This window comes from Penicillium robsamsonii (assembly GCF_028829455.1).
Source record: "Penicillium robsamsonii strain IBT 29466 chromosome Unknown utg000003l_segment0_segment0, whole genome shotgun sequence".
Taxonomy (NCBI): Eukaryota; Fungi; Ascomycota; class Eurotiomycetes; order Eurotiales; family Aspergillaceae; genus Penicillium; species Penicillium robsamsonii.
Window position 1 is genome coordinate 2,405,865 of NW_026643221.1, and position 22,267 is coordinate 2,428,131.

Consider the following 22,267-nt stretch of genomic DNA (forward strand, 5'->3'; position numbering starts at 1 on the left):
ATGATTGATCTTAATTCGGAAGAAAATTATACAATGAGATTATGCGAACAATGGAAGATCGAATATTCATGAATCGGAGACAAGTACATTCATGCTTTTGAGAACAGTCGCATATACACAAGAGAAAAAGAGAAAAATCAAAACAAAGCAGACGCCTGGATCTTTGGATATCTCTCGCTCAAAGGTCTATCTCACACAGAGCAGTTGGGGGTCGTCAAAGACGAGGAGAAAAATGCACACAGACGACAGCGCCAACCAGAATTCGCGCCACGACAGAAGAGTTCCGTCGAAAATGAAAATCAATGAAAAGAGAAGAAGCATATTTCCCAGAAGCAAAATGCAAAACAAAGATAGAAAGAAAGAAAGAAAAAGAAAAAGGAAGAAAGGCACAAGAATACATTAAACCTCCCCCCAACGCAGATCACCGAACCCTCAAGAAACCCAATATAAATGCGGTAAAGAGAGAAACAACCCGGAATGAAGAAAAAGCAGATTTGGATCCGATGCCCTCAATCGATGACATATCTCACGCGCTGGATCCATCCAGTTCTTCAATCACAATTTTGCGCCTTGTGTCCGTTAATCGCCAGAAGCCTTTCCCATGCATATCATAAGGTAAAATATTTCGGGAGAAAGAAACAGATGTTTTTTGTATGTTACATGGCTGCCGGGGCTCCATCCGAGACGGTGTCGGACAAGTTGATAAGAAGTTGAGCCAGGCAGCGTTTGGTGGCTGCGTCGTCACGGAGGACGGAGGAGAACGTGGCGTCCCGGAGCGGTTCGGGGAGACATTGTCGCAAGGCCTCTCGAGCCCGGCTGTTGTCACTGAGGCTGTATCTTACTGTTAGAGATGCCCACGAAGAGGGATATTGCACGAGGGCTTACCGAAGAAAGCAGCGCACAACATGCTTGAGAAGGCGGACGGTCTGTTGCTCCACCAACTGAGTGACCATGTTGCTCAGGACAGTGCCCACGGCATAGAATCTTTCATATGTCGCGCAAATGTAACCCAAACCAATATCATCGAGAAGAATTTTCTGTACGATAAAGATAGCAACAGTTTTGCTCAGTTCCGATCCCGTCTCCATAATGCGAAGGCAGAGAGGGATGATCTCTGTAGTTAGAAGGAAGTTGATCACGTCAGAGGAGTCATTCTTCACCAATGCGCCAATGACGCCCAGCGATGTGAGTCGGAGGTATTCGAAGGGACGAGACTTGGAGGTGGTGTTGAGGAAGGGATAGAGGAAAAGAGGGATGTGAGCTGAACGACGAGCGGAAATTAGCAATCGATTTTGCATGGGGTCATGGTAAATAGATTACTCACCGTTCAAGAAAAGAGTGCGGGTCTCATTGTGGGACGCGACGCATTGCAAAAGCGCCAGCGCATTGCAGACTCGATTTGACGCGGCGGCAGTCAACTGAGAAGGGTTCAAGAGCGGATATACCGAGATGATTTCTTGAAGAAGTGCAGTCATGACACCTGCAAGTTTCCGACCGTTAGTTTAGTGTAGACAGGGCTGGGCGCACGTTGGGAATGGAGCCATACCAAAAGAGTGCCAGATAACCAGAGCCAGTTCGGGGACCTGTTCCCGCTTCTTGCTTAGTTCCATCAAAGCAGATTCCCTGCGAGCTGGATCCAATAGCTCGGCGACCCAAATGAAGACCTTGCGATTCTCCTCACTAATTCCACCATCCATGGCGGAGACTGCATTCGACATACCATCTCCACCCATGCCGCCGGCGCCACCGGCTCCCTGCGCAGGGTTTCCAGCACCGTTGCCGCTCATGGCAATGCGGCCATAGTGTTGTTGCTGTGCTGCGGCGGCAGCAGCTTGAACCTGGGCATGCTGTTGGGCGACCAGGGAAGCGTGCTGCTGCTGCGATTGGTGTGGGTGCGGCTGAGCCTGGTGGTGCTGTTGCTGTTGCTGTTGTTGATGCTGCATCCACGAGGGATCAGCCTGGGGGTATTGATGTTGGTGGGAAAAGACGTGTTGGGTCTGCGCTTGAAGCATGGTGGGTGATGAGTCGTTTCGGAGACTCGTAATACTCCGAAGGATCGGAACTCAGGCGAAGCGACGGCAAAATGGGGGGCTGGGATAAAGTTGAGATAGGGTTAATAACGTCAGGAGTTTAATCCCGAGACTGAAATCATTGATGACTGAAGACAAGTTGCAAGGATAGTGGTAGAATGAGTAGAATGGGTCAAACAGGTAGAACAGAGGAGTGTGGAGGAGGGAAAAGGCGGAAGTGAAGGCGGGGAGGTAAAGTGCCTCCCCTAACTTTTGTGTGGTCTTTTTTGGCCTTGGGCATGTCTCTCTTTACTGTCTTGTACTATATTCCATAATAATTTTCTCTTCTGTCTCTGCTACTCTTTTCTCTTTTCTCTCATTTAACTAGGAATTATTGAATTTGCGTACCTTGTGTCAAACCTGCATGGCATCCGAACAGAGCACATTGTTTCCTGCAAGTTGTTTGCTTTCTGCAGCCGTTTTGCAATTTCCATGCGCCAGTCACTCACAGTTATTTCATGTCGGTGTCCGTGGGCCAGCAATTATACCATGTCAATCCTTATTAGACAGTAATACACAAGTCCAAGAATTATATCGTGTCGAGTTTGTGCTCATAACTTCATATGTACATCGTAGTGTGCCATAAATCTCTCATATCGACATAAAAAAAAGGGCAATATCGTCAATCCTAAATCAAAACCAAAAAAAAAATAATCATCGTGCAAATCGTAGTCGTACATTAGTCACGTTATAAATCCAGCGCCATAAATGCATAATCAAACTAAGGTTGTCGAACTGAAAACCCGCACTGGCAGAGGAAGTGAGTCTCCCTCGCGTCAGATATTATGGACGGTCAGAGCGGGTGCGCGATCGTCGTGACCGTCGCGTATCTCTAGTTCGTCTGTCAGAACTTCGGCTGCCTGTAAAAGAAGAAAAGTCAGTAGAGGTCTTTCGCTTGTGAAGGTATATGGGGGGCAAACGTACTCCCTGTGCCCGAGTAATAGTCAGAATAGTAGTAGTATGAACTTGGGTAGGAGGACTCGGTCTTGTCGTCATCGTGCTCTCTATCTCTCTTCCTCTTCAATCCCAAACACAGAGCAAGAGCACCGATGATAATAGCAATTGTACCGAAGCCCCATTTGGACTCTTTCTTCTCGCTAACCTCGCTGCCTCCCGCGGCTGGTTTGGTGCCGAACCAAGTTCGGCCTGGAGGAGGAGGGGGCCGACTGCCATGCGAATGGTGAGAATGGCGCTCTTCAATATAGGTTGTATCCTGTCTACGGCGCTTCTTGCCAATGCCGAGTGCTGCAAGCAGGCCTTCCAAGATACCCTTGAAGCAGATGCAGGCGCAGAGGAGTAGCAATAAGAATACACCGACGATACTGCCGATGACGATTCCTGCGATGGCGCCACCACTGAGTCCGCTGCTGCTTGTGGCTTTGACGCCGATCAAATCTGCCCCGTCCGTTCCGACCGGCGCTGTGAATCCCTCCGTGGTGGTTGGAGTTGAGGTTGCTGTTACGGTGCTTGCCCCATTGCTCGTCACTCGCACGCCCGGCGTGGCTTCTGATCCTGATTCTGTTCCTGTCGCAGTCGCAACAAATGAAGAGCTCTCAGCAACACATTGGCCCGCGTCACCAGCGGCATTCAAGGCGCATTCTTGGGTAGCATCGCAACAAGTCGAGCCACACTTTGTCTCGCCGAGGTCGAATCTGCAGCTGCCCGTGCCTGTAGCTGCGGCAATCTGGCTGCTCCAAACAGAGGTAATAGTTGATACGTCGGTGTTGGTGAGCACGTAGGTGGTTGTGTAATATTCCCAGTCTCCACTGCTGTCACTGCCACTACCATCTGAACAGACGGCCTCTTTGGCACTGTTGGTACTGCACGTCTGACCGGTCTCGCAGCAAAGCCAGTCGTTGTAGCCGCAAGGGTTCGCACAGCGTTTCTCAAGTCTGTGCTCTTCGGTGACGTTTGCTGGCAATGCGAGCGGGGTTGCAGCTGTGTGGAGCGAGTAGTTGAGAAGTAGGGCAAGTGTCGAGAGCACCGGCAGGACGGATAAAGACCGCATCGCAGAGAAACAGTGAGGCAACCTTTGCCGAGATTCAATGGTAAAATCACTCGAGTGGGAGAGCGTAATAATTTGGACTGGATGTTTCTCAGTAGTCTCACCGTATACTCGAGCGATCTTTGTAGATCACCAGTAAACAAAGATCTCAAATATTTGAGACGTCAAGAGATCGGAATGTAGACAAAGAATGAAAAAGAATGAGAGAAGTCAAGAGAGGAGAGTGCTCCAGTTTGTTAGCTACACAGCGTCTCCCAGCCTCTCTCCGTATACCCAACCACCCGATTTCCTACCAATCGCCTAATCCACCAAGGTTTTCCATTTATTTTCATGGTGGCTGGGGTTTCATATTTTATTTGATTATGATTAGTCCAACACCATTTTTTTCACCTCGAATAACAAGCCCTGAGTTGGCTCCCCTGCGTCCTGTCAGAAGCGATCAACGATTGAATGCAGGTTTCTCCACCCGCATGGCAGCAATCAGCGTGGTGACCAACACCGCCATCTTAAAATTATTATGCCTCGGGTAAAAATAGGCTCGCCTTCTCTGACTCGAAAAAAGGAACACAATCCAATTGTGCATACAACGTACGGAATGCGTTGGGCAGCCATGAATCCCATAAATCGCAAGTCATGTTCGGGGATATTCCGTGCCACTAATGGCAGCCCAACGACGAATTGCCCAATCCTTCAAAAGCCCTAGAGATCCGATCAAATCTGCAGTCAAAGTACTGGAGGGCTGCTGGATCGACATCCTACTTACTCCGTACAGATGCTCAGATCTCCAAGGGACATCCCTAAAGTGTCTCTACATCGTATGCTGATGGATTTGCTTGCCTGAAAGAGATCGAAGACGATGGTCTCTGCATTGACGCGATAATCAAAGCCTTCAAGTGATTCATTCTAATGGAACTCGGCGACTCCGCAATGCTTGGTTAGAAGATTCTCACTCTGTCATGCCACTAACTACTAGGCATATCGCTCTTTTTCTTAGTATGAAAATATTTCTAACGACTGATAGTGGTGTATGCTGCGAGCCCATTTATTGACCACATGGTCGCTTGTACGATGGCTCAAACCTAGAGATAGTGTCACCAACATATTCGATCCCATCGGAGGTGCAACTTTTGTCCGCTGTTGCCCCCGAAGCCAGTGTCTCGTCATTAAACAGCTGGTTATGTTAGGTCACCCATGGATTACGAGACTCTTTGCATCGCCAAAACTGGCCACATTCAAAACTAGCTTCGGACTATCCATGATCTTGCTCCCCACCGTGTTATCACTCTTGGCCCTACTTCTGAGTATACTGCCAAAGCCTTGAGGTATTCTTAGCCCGGGCATGGGTTGGATCGGATTCTGAAATGGGCCACATGACGCAGCTGGTATGTAGACTGGATATAACAAACTAGGCAAGCCTCGCAATATTCTGAGAACCCAAAGACCAAGAATCTCAACACTGGCTCATTATCTGATCAAGAAGGGAGTTCACGTAGGAGACCCTATTCCTCTGATGTTGGAGAAGTCCATTGATACCATTATCGCAATCCTTGGTGTCATGAAAGCTGGCGCCGCCTATGTGCCTCTGAGCCCGGACAACCCGGTGGACCGCAACTCATTCATCATCGACGATGTGAAGGCACGAACGATCCTGACCAAAGCCAATTATGCCGCTGTGTTATCCCTGATCCCCAATCTGAATATCGCTCGGGCCGATGCGCCAGAGATCGATCAGTTCCCTGCTTCCTCTCCCATGGCCCACACCGTTCCTGACAGCACTGCTGCTAGAGGTGCCGTGCAACAAAGGACTCCGAGCAAGACCAAATATGATGGAGAGACTCCCGGTACAAGTAGCGATTGTGGCAGGACTAAAGGCGGACATACAACGCGTCAGACCACCATACGATGATAAAGACTCGATCATCTTTCAAAAATGTGTCGAGTGCCTGTGCTAATAAAGTGTTTTTCTGTGCCTACTAGTCAGTCGGTCATAGAGTGAACGACAATACGTAGTCTGGCCATTGAACACAGTTCATATCAAATTGTAACCATCAGATCTATGCTCCGTCACTAACCTGGAATGGACTCTCATTGATCACATCATCGAGACTGTTGGCTAATTCGCTAGCCTCAAATCGCTAACCAACAACCCGCAAATGTGTTTCAATATGACCCAGTGAAACAGAAGCAGATCAGTCTAAGAGACTGTTCTCTTGCTCTTCATCATCGAACCCAGGTGTAAAAATTTAATCAGATGTTAGAACCAAACATAAGGCTTACATTGGGAAAAAAAAATGTATCTGCTTCTAGAGATTGTACTATCAAAGTGTCATTCAAATTCACAAATCCATCTTGACAAATAACTGCCATGTCCAAACATATAGGCGGTCATTTTCTACACCAAAGTGAGGTTGTAATGAACTGAACGAATAGATATTTCGCCCTTCGGGGCATATGGTCAACTGAAAATATACAGAGAAGATTGGCATAGCCCCTGCACTAAAGATGACACACTCAATCAAAGAGAAGCTACCTTTTTTCCCCCTTACAGATCCTTTATTAAGGGTATACTAGTGTGGGCCTTTTAACAGCATATAATTCGCCCTGCGCGTTGGAAAGTCACGTGTCTATGATCCGTTCGAACCCTGGGTTGGACGAGATAAAAGTGGGGCGGTCATTCCAACCATGGTCGAATAAGTTTTTATGAACGCCATGGCGGATCCATGTCGGGTACGAGCAGGTTCATCTAATCAATCTACAGTGATTTCTACCGAACCAGGCTAGATTGACAGAGCCGACCCCTCAGGTCTGTCAAGCATCTAAGAGACATCAGCTCTGCTAGCCGATAGCTGCACTCAAAGTATGGTATCATGTTTAGAGCTTTCCATGTCAAGAATACTAGATGGTGATAACTTATATATAGTTTAGTCAAAACTGTAGCTTTCTAAAGCATTTATACCGAGAAATTGGCAGAGCTATCACCCAAGCCCAATATATATCATAATTCCAGAGGTCTCTGATTGCTCCACATGGTGATAGAAAAGTCACAGAGGAAAAAAGGATATACAAACAAAAAGAACACATTTCAAATATCATTTCAAATCCGTGAATCATATAAACATCCCCGCAACCCCAACTGCCAGCCCAAAGACCAGATCATGGAGACTCGACATCCGCGCAGGGGAGGCATCATTCCCAGCTGCATCCGCATCGCCAGTCTGTGTCGCAACACTGCCACAATACCCTAAGTTGATACCATGGCAAGCATCTGCACTCAAGCTCGAGCAAATGGAAGTCGCCTGCGACGCAGCCGTGACAGCCTGAACCGTCTTGCCTTCCCCAGCACCACCAATAGTGACGCCGTAACGGCCCATCAACGCACCAGTGCACTGTGTGTACCCAGACTGACACAGGGAGTAGTAAGATGAGCAAGTCTCAGCATTTCTGAAAGCGGTCGGGATGACAACAAATGGGTATGCGCCGTCCAGTGTCGACCCGGTGACGGACGCCGCCCGGCCCTCAGAAGTGGGGGTTGCGGTTGCGGCGTTAGGAAACATGAAGGCGGTGCCTGTACCTGCCGTCTTCGTACCTGTCAGACTGCCGGTGCAGCTCGCACCACTCGCACAGCAGGCGATGTTGTTGGCGTCATCGCGTGAGCAGTTCGTTCCGTGCTTACAGCATGCGTTGGCGTTGCCCAGTTCGGTGCAGGGGATGAAGCCGCCCGGGCAGTTGTTGTCGGCTCTTCTGAGAATGCGAAGAATTTCGAAGGCTCGTTTGTTGGCTGTGGCTTCTTGTGCCTCGGTGAAGGGTGCTGTCTCCGTTGAGTGGACGGCCGAGGTGAGGAATGTGGCAGCAATCCAGATCCACCGGGAAGCCCGCATTCTCGGGGTCTGGGGACGGGGGTTGGAATGGTCGATTTGGAGAAATTGACTTGAGGTTTCGTTTGATTTGGGTGAGTTTAGTGGTTTATTTTCATGCTTCGTTTCGTCGTTGGAGGCGTTATCCGGGGTTGGGCTCGGGTGTCAACAAACCACTAAAAAGGAGTAAGATTAGCTTTCATCGGTCGCGAACGGTATAATTGAAGACTCGGCACTTGAACATACCTGAGTACCTGATGCCGGAAGATTTGAGAGATTCTAGAAAAGATCAGGGCTTAAAGAACAAATGATGTAGTTCACAGCGTCAGGTCACAAATCTCCACCAGGATGCCCCAGCAACCGCAGCCCGACCCTCTAGACCCAAAGCAAGTCAGGATATATTAATTTTTATATTAATTCTATTAATGCCCGGGGGAGTGGTAATATGTACCAAAACAGTTTCAATAATCACTAGAACATAATTTGTAAAACAAAACGTGGGACAGTTTCGATCCTACTGCAGCTAAATTGTTAGGCTGATTGGGTACGTTCTCACGGTGAAGTCCCAATGCCAACGAATACGTGATATGTCTTGGATCGCTACTTGTTACTCTGTGGAAACGGAGATTTGGCTCTTGTACTTTGAGCCAGCCCTTCGCCACAAGTGGATGAAAAATGCCATGTTGAAAGAGCTGTGACAGACCCTGCCAAAGTCGATGTCCCATCACTCATGTTTGCTTCATTGTGATCCCAGAAAGGTGGTAGTAGACGGAAGCCCTTCTCCTCTCTAGCATATTGGCACCGGCGTACCGACTCACTGTACAGCCCCGTAGGAATAAGATCATTTTCGTTGAATATACCTCATCCTCTGGCCCAAGGAAAAGCCATCGAATCTCCTTCCCAAAATGAACTGTGTGGCTGCTATCTGCAGCTGCGAAGAGTAGGACGGGCGGGATATTCTTGCCCCATCCCTCCTGGTTGCGAGGCACCCTTATAAACCTCTGTCGAGCCGTAAGCGCCATAGTATCGTGCAGAACCCCCAAACAGGGTGCAATGGCTTTAAACCGGAGAGACTTCACTCTTTGGATTGTTTAGATCGTTGTCCTCATCGTGAAAAGTTTCGTTAACCAACTCCATTGTAATATCATTCACCCAGTAAAAGAAGCTAGGTTCAGGCGAGAATATCGAATCTAGGAAGGAACTCACTGATGGGTGGAGTCGTTCGCACACAATCTGTATATCCTTGTCAGTTAAAAAAAAAGGCTGACTAGCTAGCTCATCGAGATCAGGTGTCTCTTGTCCATGGCAGGCCATCCAGCCATACGCAACCAGGTAGTTGTGTAGCCTCGCACAGCGCTCGCAGTCGGAGTCCACCAAGGCGCGCGGGATTTGCCTCCGACATCAGGGCATCATCAATGTTGAGGATTTATTGTGGTGTTGTATTCATGGTGAGTCGTGATGGTGATACTTAGAGAAGCAATATTGAGACCCAATAGTCGGGCTGCAACAATGCGGCGCCAAACCTAAAAGGGCACAACTGACCAGAAAACACAGATACATGTAGGGTACCCCAGTGTCTGACATGTAAGGGGTGTTAGGTCTGTTAGGTCGAAAACTTGCCCTTTTCTTTCTTCTGAGCTCTTGTCTCGTATCATATTGTCTTAATTTGTGTCTTGATCCTTACACTAGAACCTCAACCTGCCATGGCTTCTGTTAAGTCCCCCAGCATCCCTGTCGTGGACTTTGCCGGTTGGAACACGGAGTCCAGTCGTCAGCGAATTGCGCGAGAAATCGTCGCCGCTTGCAAAACAGTCGGATTCGTGTACATAATCAATCACTCATTGCCAGAATCGATGCTAGACGAGGTATTCAACTGGTCAAAGCTATTCTTCGAATTGCCACAAGACGAGAAACTCCAAGCGCCCCATCCAGAGGGATGGGCGGTCCACAGAGGGTACTCTTGGCCCGGGCTGGAGAAGGTGTCACAGGCGATGAATACCGGTAACGACAATGAAAAGACGGGCCAGCTGAGGGAAGTTATAGACATTAAAGTGAGCATCCGCTGTTTATCCATGGTCTTGTACTTTCCAATCAGCGCCGGGTTTATCTGTATAGTATAATTTGAGCTTCATTGACCTGCCATAGGAAAGCTATGATATAGGAAGCGACGACAATACCACTCAGCCTAATCAATGGCTACCCGAACACAGTCTCCCTGGTTTCCGTGACTTCATGCACCGCTTCTACTGGGAGTGTTTCCGTGTCGGAGGGGAGGTTCTACAAGCGCTTGCTGTTGGTTTGGAGCTAGATGAGAACCATCTGCTAGAGAAACACTCAGGTCATAATAACCAGCTGCGCCTACTACACTATCCTCCTATTCCGGCAGAAGCAATTGAGACAGAGCGTGCAGCCAGATGCCCCGCACATACAGACTGGAGTTCGATCACCTTGCTGTTTCAAGATGACTGTGGTGGGTTGGAAGTCGAGGATGTTTCGTCACCGGGAAAATTTGTCTCTGCAACGCCTATCAAGAACGCAATTTTGATGAATGTGGGTGATCTTTTACAGAGGTGGAGTAACGGTTTGTCGCTTGATATGCTCCGGGTTTGCTCTCAACCGCTGACTTGTATAGATCTTCTGGGGTCTACCAGCCATCGAGTCACTTTGCCGCCTCTTCCTGATAGATTCGAAGGAACCGATCGTATGACCCGTAGACGGTTTTCTATTCCGTATTTCATGGCACCGGATCCTGACTCGGTGATTGAATGTATTCCATGTGTTGGAGAAGGTGCTGCAAGGTATGAGCCGATCACACAGGCTGGATACAACCAAATGAGGGCTTCTATGCAGTACTGATAGTAGTAGCAATCATTGGCTCACTTTTATTATCTTTTATTATCTTTCAGGAATAATCCCATTGGTCACTTTTCCCCGATTCGTCTAGAATTGAAGCCATTGTGCTCCCTCCAGCTTCTTTGCCATTCCCCCTCCTCAATCATCTTGTGAAATTCCAATCCTACACAGGTATTTAATGAAGTATTGTGACTTCCAATGTACTTTTCATCTGTCTCTTTCGAAGATCGAAAGCCTTTACCATAAAAGTGACTCCATACTTGCCCTTGGCGCCGATCACTCCACCTGACTAAGAGCCAATCTTGGCGCTCGCCGAGATGGATCAAAGTCGCGTCCTTCATCAGGACCAGGATCCCGACCGCGTGGCCACCATGTACGGCGAACTCGGCAACAAATTGGTACGTGTGCTATAGATTTATCCTGCTCTTGGGTGTTCACAATCCCAACCCAGACACCGACCGCCAAATAGCACAAAGAGAGAACACAACCCGCTGACCAACACCTTACCCGCGATAGGTCCAACACGCCAAACGCACTCAATCCCTCGCTCACTTACCCCCCTACCAAACTGAGATCGTGCGCGCAGTAACTCGCGAAGTCCGCGATCTCGACCGTGATGTCACCCGCCTCCTAGAGCCCTTCGAGGGCGGGTTCAACCCCTCCGCGGACCCAGCTATCGCCTGCGCGCTACTCGTCGATCACCTGTGCATGCGCCGGAACAAGCGCTGCCTGCTTGCATATCACCGCGTGCGCACGGAGAAACTCGAGGAGCTGTGCTGGATGGGAGTGGATATCCTCGAGCAGCAGCAACCGTCCGGGGACAGTGGGGCAGCTCAGCACACTGCTCTTGGGGATAGCGGGCATAGTTCGCTGAGTCCCGAGGAGGAGGAGTATTTTCGCCAGTACGGGGATATGCTTGCTGCGTATAAGGGCCAGTGGACGGATGTCGACTTGACGGGGACGCTGGAGCCACCGAAAGATTTGTTCATTGATGTACGGGTGTTAAAGGATGCTGGTGAGATTCAGACGGAATATGGGTATGTTTTCTTTTCTCTCTGGCATTGTTTGGAGATCTGGTGGCTAATTCAGGCTTAGTGTGATCAACTTGACCAAGAACAGTCAGCTCTATGTTCGTCAGGGTGATGTGGAACGGCTGATTGCTCAGGGTTTCCTGGAGCGGTTGACTTGAATGTGAGTCGGGACTACCTGGCTTCTTTGGGTTCTATATGAGTACAAGAAACATGAATTGGCGTTCGCTATCTACAGTGGTTTTATGAAGGGACCATGTACTTTGAGATACCCCCGCCGTTAGCGTGTTCGCCCTAACGGCCCAAATGATAATTTTCTGCATTGCAATGGCGTGACACGAGTCTGATCGTACATGACTGCTGGTTTAATCAATATAATTTTTTTTCTCGAATTTTTTCTCTAGGTTTAGATTAGCCTATGGTAAAAGGTTGGAGCAGAGTCTAGATGCAGATAGATAATCACCTCGGAAAGGTGAGAAAGAAATAAGCTACAGACGTGTAAGATGCCCGGTAAATATTGGCAAATGACCATCCCCGTGGACAGCTCATTGGCTTATGGCGTTATGCAAGGAATCTTATGCTCCAATACTATGCGTCCGACTGCGGAGCTGCAGCTTGCTGCATACTTTGATTTGCATATCTAGTTTCAGAAATCGAGTTAGTCGAATTAGTCGAGTTAGTGCAAAGTTAATTCAAGTGAAGAGACAGCCTTGTACGGAGAGGTTAAGTATTTTTTATCCACATGGCGGTTTCCCTAAGTCTCGCACAGACCATCTCTGTCATCTGTACCAATCCGGATGTGGTTAGTTGGCTGTTAGGAGATAAGGGACGTTTAGTCAAAATTCCCGGTACTTCGATTTCTATCTTTGCTAATTTAGATTTGTGTTGATAACCCTCTCTTTTATACATATAACGCATTGAGCCCCCTGTGCAATGACCATCTCGGTTGCGTCATTTGTTTGTTCAAGCGGTCGCCTGCGCTAGTGGCCCCGTTTATCTTCCGGATTTCTTGACTTTTTCGACTTTATCACTTGGCAATTGCGCGAAACATGGCGGTGCTGCAACCTCGCGGCCGTCGTGACTCTCGCGCATCAGCGCTGTCACGCAATCTGTTGTTTGACCGCGACCCCCAGGGTAACGCCCCGTCAGAAACGCTGGTGGAACAAGCAAACCTAGGCAGCCCGCCCGGTCCAATGGGAGCGGAATCATCCAGCTACAATGGATCGACAACGCGAACACCAACCCGTTCATTCTACCACCGGTCCTTCAACAACAATATGGGTGGGTCATTGTGCATGATATACTGTTAGAGACCCCGCGCGAGTATTTACTGACCGTTTGACCAATCGTAGACCCGGCTCATTATGCTTCAGACGGTCTCCGTGACCAGACCGCAGAACTCGCTACCTATGGCCTTTCGCTGAATAAGAAATCCATCTTGAGGGACGGGCCCGGCTTACCTCCTAGCCTTGATATATTCCACGGCAGCCAAAATTCTGCAAGTTACTCGGATGAAGCTACAAGCTCTCACCATGCCGCGGGGGAGGCGTTGTTGGAGCCGGGATATCCCTCTATCGATCCTACTTCGCCTTCAGGCTCTTCGGCCTTGACAGAGATGATTCGCCGTCCATTGACGGATACGGTGGAGGACCAGGTCACGCAACCCGGGACCGGTGATATGTCCTCTCCCCCACTGCCAAAGACCCACGAGGAACCCGAACAAGACAATGAGAACACCGCGTTATTATCCAAATCAAGATCCAAATCTACCCAATATTATGGAAGTTCAGGCGACGCCGAGAATCAAAGACCGGCTGCCAAACGGTCTCCAACCCTAACAACGAAAGGAATTTCATATGCCACTCACTATACTCGGATCTTGTCGAACCCAAAGTCATGGGATAAGCGAGCTATATGGAAAGAGGCTGTGGTATACCCCGCCAGTCTGGTTCCCGCCGTATTGCTGGGACTACTTCTAAACATTCTTGATGCCTTATCCTATGGAATGATCTTGTTTCCTCTGGGAGAACCTCTGTTCTCTCACCTAGGAACTGACGGTATCTCGATGTTCTATGTCAGTACCATTATTTCCCAAGTTGTATTCTCCTGTGGAGGCTCGATTTTCAAAGGAGGAATAGGAAGTGAGATGATTGAAGTAGTACCCTTCTTCCACCAGATGGCTTTCACCATCATGAATTCGATCGGCAAGGATAACCCGAAGTCAGTGATTGCGACGACAATCCTAGCCTTCTCGGCCAGTTCAATTCTCACCGGCTTGGTGTTCTTCTTAATGGGTGTCTGTGGGCTGGGCTCGCTCATTGGCTTCTTTCCCCGTCATATCCTCATCGGGTGCATCGGTGGCGTGGGCTACTTTCTTCTACAGACTGGAATGGAGGTTTCAGCCCGGCTTCCCGGGTCTTTTGAGTACAATCTCCCCACGATCCAGAAACTTTTCCAGCTTGATACTTTCCCTCTTTGGATGATACCCCTGTTCCTTGCAATTGGCCTTCTTGTTCTCAAACGATTCGTTCGCTCAAACTTCCTTGTTGGTGGATACTTCATTGCTGTTGCTGCAATGTTCTACATAGTCATTTTAAGCGCCAGGATCTCTATGGGTGCACTGCGCCACAATGGATGGGTCTTCGATGCCCCATCTTCGAATAATCCGTGGTATCATTTCTATACTCTTTATGGTGAGTCGATTGGCTGCAATGCTTTGGGCGTCACCTTGCTAATTCATTTCAGATCTCTCGGCCGTCAATTGGACTGCCTTTAGTGAGACAATCCCGGCCATGTTTGCTTTGACTTTCTTTGGTGTGCTTCATGTGCCCATTAACGTACCTGCGCTGGGCATATCCACCGGTGAAGACAATCTCAATGTCGACAGAGAGCTCGTGGCGCATGGCGTGACGAATGCACTTTCAGGATTTGCAGGAAGTATTCAGGTATGTGACCGCCATTTATAGAGCTGTGGTCAACGAGCTAACAAAAGTAGAACTATCTTGTCTATACCAATAGTCTTCTCTTCATCGCAAGCGGTGGATCATCTCGGTTGGCCGGTCTGATGTTGGCGGCAGCTACTGCAGGCATTATGGTTATTGGCCCAGTCATCATCGGCTATATCCCCATAATGGTTGTCGGTGCGTTGATTTTCTTGTTGGGCATTGAGCTTTTGCAAGAGGCATTGGTGGATACATGGGGAAAACTCACCCGGCTTGAATATTTAACCGTTGTCATTATTGTCGTTACAATGGGCGCTTGGGACTTTGTGGTTGGAATCTTCATTGGTATCATTTTGGCCTGCGTGAACTTTGTGGTCCAGACTTCTCGCAAATCCGCCATTCGAGCAACATTCTCGGGCGAAATTTCTGGGTCGACGGTCCGACGTCCTCCTATCCAACAACAATTCCTACGCGAAGCTGGACAACAGACCCTGATTATCAAGCTTGGTGGATATCTATTCTTCGGAACCATTGTGAATGTTGAGAACACCATGCGTGGCCTGATTGAGGAGGAAGCTTTCGACCGACGTCCCATTCGATTCCTCATTCTCGACTTTTCTCGGGTCTACGGACTCGACTTCTCAGCCGCAGAAGCATTCACCCGCATCAACCGTGTTCTCCGAAAGCGCAACGTACAAACAGCTATCTCCGGTTTGAATGTTGAAGGTGAAGTAGGCAAGTCTCTACAAAATGTAGGACTCTTCGAGCCAGAGTCCGGTGTGCCCATCTTCGAAGATCTTAACTCAGCGCTTGAGTTCTGCGAGAACAACTACCTAAAGGTCTTTTACAGCCACCAGGAAGCACTTGCCACACCCACCGACTCAACTGCAAACTCCGAGCTCCCCCAAGTCCCCGCCTCAGTCCCCGCCTCAGTCCCCGTGCCCTCGGGACCCAAACCCACCACCCTAGCCGACAACGTCGTCAGCTCACCCCGGCGTCAATACCTGCAGCGTGTAGCGACCTCAACCATCCAAGCCCACGAAACAACAATGATGGCCTCCCCTGCCTGGTCCGCTATGCGCCAACCACTTCCCCTCCTCCTCCAAACCTTCCAAGGCCTATCGACCCAAAATGAAGACTTTTGGTTCCCCGCCTGCGCCTACTTCTCCCGCGAATCCTACCTTGCTGGCACAGTCCTGTACCACGAAGGCGACACCCCGCACGCGTTCTACCTCCTCGAGTCGGGCATGCTGCGCGCTGGCTACGACCTCCCGCAGGGCCGCTACTTCGAGCTCATTGTCGCTGGTCGACCGTGCGGCGAATTACCTTTCTTCAGTGATACGCGCCGCACGGCGACGGTCAAGGCTGAGCGCGATTGTGTGGCTTGGTGTTTGACGGGGGTGCAGTGGAAGGCGCTGCAGGATAAGGAGCCACGCATTGCTCGTGAGCTGTTGACTGTTAGCTTGAAGTTGACGACTGAGCGCATGGATAGTATCACCTCGTATGTTTTGACGATGGCAGCTTGATTTGGTTTTCTTGGCTTGTTCGCTTTTTGCATCTAGCTTTGGTGGTTATCTGAGCGAGTTGGGCTTCATTTTTATTCTTCATATTTCCCGGCTCTTTGGTTTACATATTTATTCGTACATAGCAGCTACAGCATCCATGCATGCATACCGACAATCTTGATGATTGTACCAAGTAGGCCGACGTCACTACGACCGATCCGCGACGGACTCCTTTTCGAGATGCGGACGTCGACCTCATAGTTAGTTACCTTGAATCACAGGGGATTTTGATTCCTTACATGCCAAACCCTTCACTTCAGCTTCATTCACCAGCGTAAGATTATTTTTTCAAAATGCATGAGACCAAAAGCAGTATGAAGACGCTAAAAGAAATCTCCCTTGAACAGTCTGGAGATATCTACAATTCGAGATCGCTCGCCCTACAGAGTTGCCTATGAAGCCCTGGTATGCAATTTTTACTTAGGCAAGCGATACAATTATTTTTAAAGCTGTTCAAGCAAGTCATGTAGGAACATATGTCTTGATCATAATCTCCCGTCGAGTACAATGAGAACTTCCCTGAACAAGACCTCGTCCAGGCATGTTACTCCTTGTTTGCCACCGCTATATGCAATAAATCAATAAAGACCCCCCACGATGGTCATTTTGTTTCTCAATCTTTGCCATCACTACACCCTGCACATCTTTCCCCTTTTACAGCTTCGTTGCAATCGTCTATCCATGAGCCATCTGGACGGGATGGAGGTAACCTGGCTACGGCTATCCAAAAACATTCAAAGGCGACTTTCTCAATCCCGATGTACTGAATGCAACGAACCCACATCCAGTTTGGGGCTACGCACACGGTGAGTGAAGAATATAAGTAATTTGCTCCGGCAACGGCCAGTATATTGAACCTTCATAGGACCTATTCCAAATAACAATCCTGATTGGAAACTAAAATTGACGACCCAACATCGATATATAAGCAAGAAACGACTCATAGTTGCTCTTGCTTCTAATAGGTCACAAGCCCCGATGGTTACCCCAATTAGAATAGTTGTGATATCTTGGTCCAAGAGACTCAACTGTGAGGAGCGAGCTTCAACGAGCCGCGCACCTTATCCGATCATGTTCGTGACCACCATATTGGTGCCGGTGCGTGTTCCGTTGGCTCGAACTCTGTACATTTAAGGTGTATGCTGATAGTGTATAGTTAACCCGCGAAAGCTCGGTCCCGTGGGCATCGAGGAAGAAATTGCTCGAAGTAACGCGATAAAGCGTTGGGTTTTGATGGGAGGCTGGCGTGATGCCCTCTATTTGAAAGAACCCAAGAGGCACACTATTTCTGCCACTCTAATCGTCTACTATTGTGATGCATTAGAGGAAATTGCGTGGGTCTCTTTTGTTACTCTCTGGTGTGGTCAACTACCTAAGCATATACTGATGACACATTCTACCAGGCGCACCGATGCCCAGCTTGCTGCAGAGTATGGAACTCAATTTCACCGATCCGGGTACCAATATTCATCTACTACATTAGAATACGTAGGTATACTTCCAAGACCCCAAGAGAACCTTAGTATGTTGACATTATTAAGCGCATGACCAATCTTCCTGGCAATCGACTGATGCCCTTGGTTGCGCCATCAACACCCGGTAGCGATGACTCTGTGAAATCCTCTAGATGCGAACAGCCTACCCAGACCGAGCCCACATCTGACAATGACCCCGATGTCAACCCCGATTTTACATCTGGATCTGGGCCTGATTGCAATGTTGTGTCCATTGAGTCCGAGCCCGGGGACCGGCAGATTGTAAGAATAGCCATACCAAGCACGGTTTTGGGAAGTTCCTTATTTGACTACAAGAAGAATAGTTGACCAGAAAAAACGGGAAGAGGCTTGATTTGTGAAAACGACGGATTCTGGGGTCCAGTATAGTCCATACAAATATTGGGCATTTTTGGATATTATCATTTAAGACCTGTAGTAATTTAATAATATCAAAAAAAAAGACCTAAGTTAGGTCGATTCTAAATATATAGGTCAAACGAGATCTATCTGAATTCCAATCCCCGCGCGCCGTGATGCACGTGATCCGGCGTTCCTGATACGCGTGGGCGCGTCCCCGATTGCCTCATTTTGGTTTTACACTTGGATGTGACTTCTCTTGGAGATTTTCCAATCATTCGGTCTTTGATCGCATACTTCATCCCTAAATTTGGCCATGGCAACTGAAAACGGAGAGTCTAAGCTCTTCGAGCAGTGTTGCCTCTGCATTGTATGCTCCAAGGACCTTTCGAGGGAATCCGCGGAGCAGGTATGTGTTTTCCTGCCCCTATTACGGCCTGAACTAGACTGACAAATTATAATCGCCTAGCTCGCAACTATTCTCGAGCAAAATGGCGGCGAACCTCAGATTGTTCAACCCGGTGCCGAGGTCCCCGATGTGGCCAAGTTCAGCCATTTGATCTCTACCACAATTGACTTCGAAGCCTACGATACTGCCTGCGATGCTTTGATCCCTGTCGTGAAGCCACAATGGGTGGGTAACTCATTGACGAAGCGAAAATTGGCGAATCCTCGCCAATACAGCCCAGACCCGCGGCTGTTCATGAATGATGTCGTGGTTACCTGCGGTGACATACCCGAGGGAGACAAGGATGCCATCATAGGTGGCGTGGTTGCGAAAGGTGGATTGTACGCTCCAAGAGTTTCTCAGATGGTTACACACTTGGTGGACCTCACAGCCGATTCCGACAAGGCGCGCATTGTTCAGGCGAAGAAATTGAACGTGAAGATTGTACTACCCCACTGGTGAGTTTCATGCACACTAGTCAGTGGCCATCGCTGACTGGGAACAGGTTCGATGACTGCCTTAAACTTGGTCGACGAATCGACGAACGTCCATATACACTTCCAGACCCAGAGATCTTGCGCGTGGGTCCTGATACTCCAATCCGATGGCAAGAGAATCAAGATTTGGTCGGTGCGTCAACAACAGATCCGGCTAAGCTGCCCACGCCATCTAGTACGGCGCATAACCCAGGCCAACGGAGTGTCTTCGAAGGGAAGTGTATTATGCTGTCTCCGGATCTTGGCATCGGCTCGCACTTGCAAGAATCAATCCAATCTGTCCTCGAACAAGGCGGCGCCAAGATGACATCAAATATTGATGGGGCAGATATGTTAATTTGTCGTTACCGAGACGGATTTGCGTACCGCACAGCATCGCGACTGAACATAGACGTTGGGAATCTCGCATGGCTCTACCGCCTCATGACATTCAACACATATACTTCACCCCTCAGGCGACTGCTGCATTACCCGATATCTCGTACTGGCATCCCCGGGTTCGAAGGCTTGAAGATTAGTTTGTCCAACTATATTGGCGAAGCAAGAATCTACTTGGAGAATTTGATCGCAGCAGCAGGTGCAGAATGTACCAAAACATTAAAGCAAGAAAATACCCATCTGATTACGGCACATGGAACGAGTGAGAAATGCAATGCCGCGAAGGAATGGGGCCTTGAAGTGGTCAACCACCTGTGGCTGGAGGACAGTTATGCAAAATGGAAGCTACAGCCGGCCTCAAACCCGCGCTACAGCCACTTCCCCCTGCGAACTAATCTCGGAGAAGTCGCAGGCCAGACCCAGCTCGACCGTAATGTTTTGGAGCAGGTCTTTTTCTCATCCGGGGAGACTGTCGCTCATAGCCCGCGGCGCGCAATGCAGAGAAAGGACCGAAATATGGTATCAGTGCAGCCTCCCGCTGAGAAGAAACGGAAGATTGATGAGGATGCCGCGGAAACCTCGCATGGTACTCCGCAGGGAAATGGGAAGTCGCGCCAACCCATCCAAACACCTGCACGAACTCGAATCATGTCCGAAGGCAAAGAAAACGAGACCCCGTCGTCGACCAGTAGCCGCAAGTCGAAAGATGCAGCAACTGCCCGACTCCACGAATATGCCCCAGATCTTGCCTTGTACGAAAAGGAAAGGAAACGCGTGGGCGGTGTTATATACGGTGGCAGACGAAAGTCAGACGAGGGCCGGGTTCAGGAGAACAAGAAGCGTGCCTCACTTGAAGCCGAGGATGAGAGCGAAGGCGAGCAGGCAGTGGAGACCAAACGACAGAAAAAGTCTCGGCCACCAATTGCTATGCACCTGCTGATTACTGGCTATCAGAGATGGGTAGGGAAGGGCAACGAGAAGAAAGAGGACGCAGACAAGGTTTGTTTGGCTATTGCAATTATAAACATGATTGGCTCAAGATTCATTACTGACATGTTCACAGCGAGGCCTTCGAGATCTCGGTATTCTGGTGGTTCAAGATGCCCGACGATGCTCTCACTTGGCCGCACCGTCCATCTTGCGGACCACTAAATTCGTGAATGCACTCGCGCATGCGCCGATGATTGTGAGCACAGACTTCATCACTAGTTGCCTGAAAAAGGAGGAACTGCTCGACCCCTCCGATTTCCCTCTAAAGGATAAAGAAGCCGAGAAGAAGTACAATTTTGACCTGTCTTCTGTCACAACAAACGCAATGAAGAACAAGAATAAAATGCTGCAGGGGTATCGCATCTATTGCGTCGAGGACATTCGAGGCGGATTTGATGCATTTAAGTCTATTGTTGAAACAAACGGAGGAGAGTGCATGCTATTCCGTGGTCGTCTGGCTATAGCGAACCATTCCCGGCGGGAGGAGAGCGACGACGACAGCGAAGCGGAAGACGACAACCCTGCTCGCAAGGATGTCTTTCTTCTCAGCAGCGCCGGAGCTAATCATAGTCGAGTCTGGCCACGATTCCGTCAACTGGCACTCGAGATCAAGAAGACTCCCCGGATTGTCCGTGTTGACTGGCTTCTGGACATGGCGATGTCGCAGGAGACACGTGCCACCGACGAATACGAGCTGACCGAGGAGATGATCGAGAACATGGACGAGTAGACTGATACCAAGTTATTGAGTCCATACCCCTCATCCACTTAGGGTTTTCAGCCCAAGAACATGGATTCTGTGTATAAGTTTGGAGTATCGGCGACGTGATTTGACCTGTCTTTTGACCTGCACATGAGAAGCGCTTTGTTTTTGTCACGAATAGCCACGATTTATCCCATAGAGCAATCCCAGCATCTCATCTTGAGCACCTCAGAAGAACTTAACACCCTCCTGGCCCTCACCACCAAAAATCTGCGCTTTGCCCCTCTTAACCAAGACATTCAGCGAGCGCAGCATGACATCAGTATCCATGCCATGGAACTCTGTAGACGCGAATCAGCACAAACCGTAGACGCCATTACCAATAACCAAAGAGAGAATCTCACCCTGTGACATGGCTCCCTCCCCATGAATAAGCTCATATACCGTCAGAACTGAGCCCCTCTGCCCTGTTCCCTCAACCCATTCAACTAAGACATCCGCCCATTCCTCAGGCCTCCTCCACCAAACCCACGCAACAGCCTTCGGCCCCTGCCCGGCACCAATTCCCAGGCTCCCGGAAGACGACGTACCTCCAGCATCAGAGATCCACTCCGCTCGCCGCCCACCGCCACCTTCCTCTTCGCTCTTGGTCATCCAGTCGATGACCGCGCGGGCCTCGCGCAGATCAAGGCGCTTGCGCAGGGCTGTGTTGTGGAATAGTGGGGTTTCAACGGCGTCGATTAGTGAGAGACGGTATTGACGGTGATGCCGGCACCAGGATTGGATTAGAGAGGACCATTTCTCGAGCTGTGAGTGTCGGGTTGTTGTGTTTGGTTGCGGGGTGAAGAAGGGGGGAAAGTTGTAGGTTGGTGGGAAGGGGAACGGGGCTGTTGTTGTCATGCTGGGGGAGATCACGGAGTCAAGATTTAGAGATAATAAGTGAGTAGACAAATAGAAGTAGAAAAGTCCCAAGTACGATGTAGAGAGAGACTAGAGACAAGCAAGTCGACTCCAAGCTGTGGAGTAAAAGGTGGGGCCGGGATTTTCTCAATTTCGTCGACTTCGGCCTTTTCGATTTCTCT

At 49.2% G+C, this 22,267-nt stretch overlaps 10 protein-coding genes across 10 annotated transcripts; 6 read left to right on the forward strand and 4 right to left on the reverse strand.

Moving 5' to 3' along the window:
- Positions 1–656: 656 nt before the first annotated feature.
- N7447_005624 (Rcd1-like cell differentiation family protein) lies at positions 657–2,012 on the reverse strand (the record flags this gene model as incomplete). The annotated part of the gene is made up of 4 exons (XM_057229886.1): positions 657–831; positions 886–1,261; positions 1,325–1,480; positions 1,547–2,012. 4 exons carry the CDS (start codon positions 2,010–2,012, stop codon positions 657–659), a joined length of 1,173 nt encoding a protein of 390 aa, XP_057084976.1.
- An 833-nt stretch (positions 2,013–2,845) lies between these two features.
- Positions 2,846–4,077, reverse strand: N7447_005625 (uncharacterized protein; the record flags this gene model as incomplete). Its single annotated transcript, XM_057229887.1, has 2 exons — positions 2,846–2,925; positions 2,994–4,077. The coding sequence occupies 2 exons, from the start codon at positions 4,075–4,077 to the stop codon at positions 2,846–2,848; spliced, it is 1,164 nt and encodes a 387-aa protein (XP_057084977.1).
- A 1,507-nt stretch (positions 4,078–5,584) lies between these two features.
- N7447_005626 (uncharacterized protein) lies at positions 5,585–5,980 on the forward strand (the record flags this gene model as incomplete). The annotated part of the gene is made up of 1 exon (XM_057229888.1): positions 5,585–5,980. The coding sequence occupies one exon, from the start codon at positions 5,585–5,587 to the stop codon at positions 5,978–5,980; it is 396 nt and encodes a 131-aa protein (XP_057084978.1).
- A 1,201-nt stretch (positions 5,981–7,181) lies between these two features.
- On the reverse strand, positions 7,182–7,952 carry N7447_005627 (uncharacterized protein; the record flags this gene model as incomplete). The annotated part of the gene is made up of 1 exon (XM_057229889.1): positions 7,182–7,952. One exon carries the CDS (start codon positions 7,950–7,952, stop codon positions 7,182–7,184), a length of 771 nt encoding a protein of 256 aa, XP_057084979.1.
- Positions 7,953–9,631: 1,679 nt separating this feature from the next.
- On the forward strand, positions 9,632–10,784 carry N7447_005628 (isopenicillin N synthase family dioxygenase; the record flags this gene model as incomplete). Its single annotated transcript, XM_057229890.1, has 3 exons — positions 9,632–9,979; positions 10,074–10,509; positions 10,561–10,784. The coding sequence occupies 3 exons, from the start codon at positions 9,632–9,634 to the stop codon at positions 10,782–10,784; spliced, it is 1,008 nt and encodes a 335-aa protein (XP_057084980.1).
- Positions 10,785–11,098: 314 nt separating this feature from the next.
- On the forward strand, positions 11,099–11,970 carry N7447_005629 (DNA replication protein PSF1; the record flags this gene model as incomplete). Its single annotated transcript, XM_057229891.1, has 3 exons — positions 11,099–11,179; positions 11,298–11,818; positions 11,877–11,970. 3 exons carry the CDS (start codon positions 11,099–11,101, stop codon positions 11,968–11,970), a joined length of 696 nt encoding a protein of 231 aa, XP_057084981.1.
- An 888-nt stretch (positions 11,971–12,858) lies between these two features.
- N7447_005630 (sulfate transporter family protein) lies at positions 12,859–16,277 on the forward strand (the record flags this gene model as incomplete). Its single annotated transcript, XM_057229892.1, has 4 exons — positions 12,859–13,090; positions 13,162–14,502; positions 14,555–14,754; positions 14,805–16,277. The coding sequence occupies 4 exons, from the start codon at positions 12,859–12,861 to the stop codon at positions 16,275–16,277; spliced, it is 3,246 nt and encodes a 1,081-aa protein (XP_057084982.1).
- A 701-nt stretch (positions 16,278–16,978) lies between these two features.
- N7447_005631 (uncharacterized protein) lies at positions 16,979–18,070 on the forward strand (the record flags this gene model as incomplete). Its single annotated transcript, XM_057229893.1, has 6 exons — positions 16,979–17,021; positions 17,105–17,122; positions 17,182–17,414; positions 17,466–17,650; positions 17,720–17,804; positions 17,840–18,070. Coding segments are annotated over 6 exons (795 nt in total), but the record flags the coding sequence as incomplete, so codon positions are not given.
- A 415-nt stretch (positions 18,071–18,485) lies between these two features.
- On the forward strand, positions 18,486–21,212 carry N7447_005632 (uncharacterized protein; the record flags this gene model as incomplete). Its single annotated transcript, XM_057229894.1, has 4 exons — positions 18,486–18,578; positions 18,639–19,075; positions 19,123–20,491; positions 20,556–21,212. The coding sequence occupies 4 exons, from the start codon at positions 18,486–18,488 to the stop codon at positions 21,210–21,212; spliced, it is 2,556 nt and encodes an 851-aa protein (XP_057084984.1).
- A 201-nt stretch (positions 21,213–21,413) lies between these two features.
- N7447_005633 (ESCRT-II subunit protein VPS25) lies at positions 21,414–22,085 on the reverse strand (the record flags this gene model as incomplete). Its single annotated transcript, XM_057229895.1, has 2 exons — positions 21,414–21,526; positions 21,590–22,085. The coding sequence occupies 2 exons, from the start codon at positions 22,083–22,085 to the stop codon at positions 21,414–21,416; spliced, it is 609 nt and encodes a 202-aa protein (XP_057084985.1).
- Between the last annotated feature and the right edge of the window lie 182 nt (positions 22,086–22,267).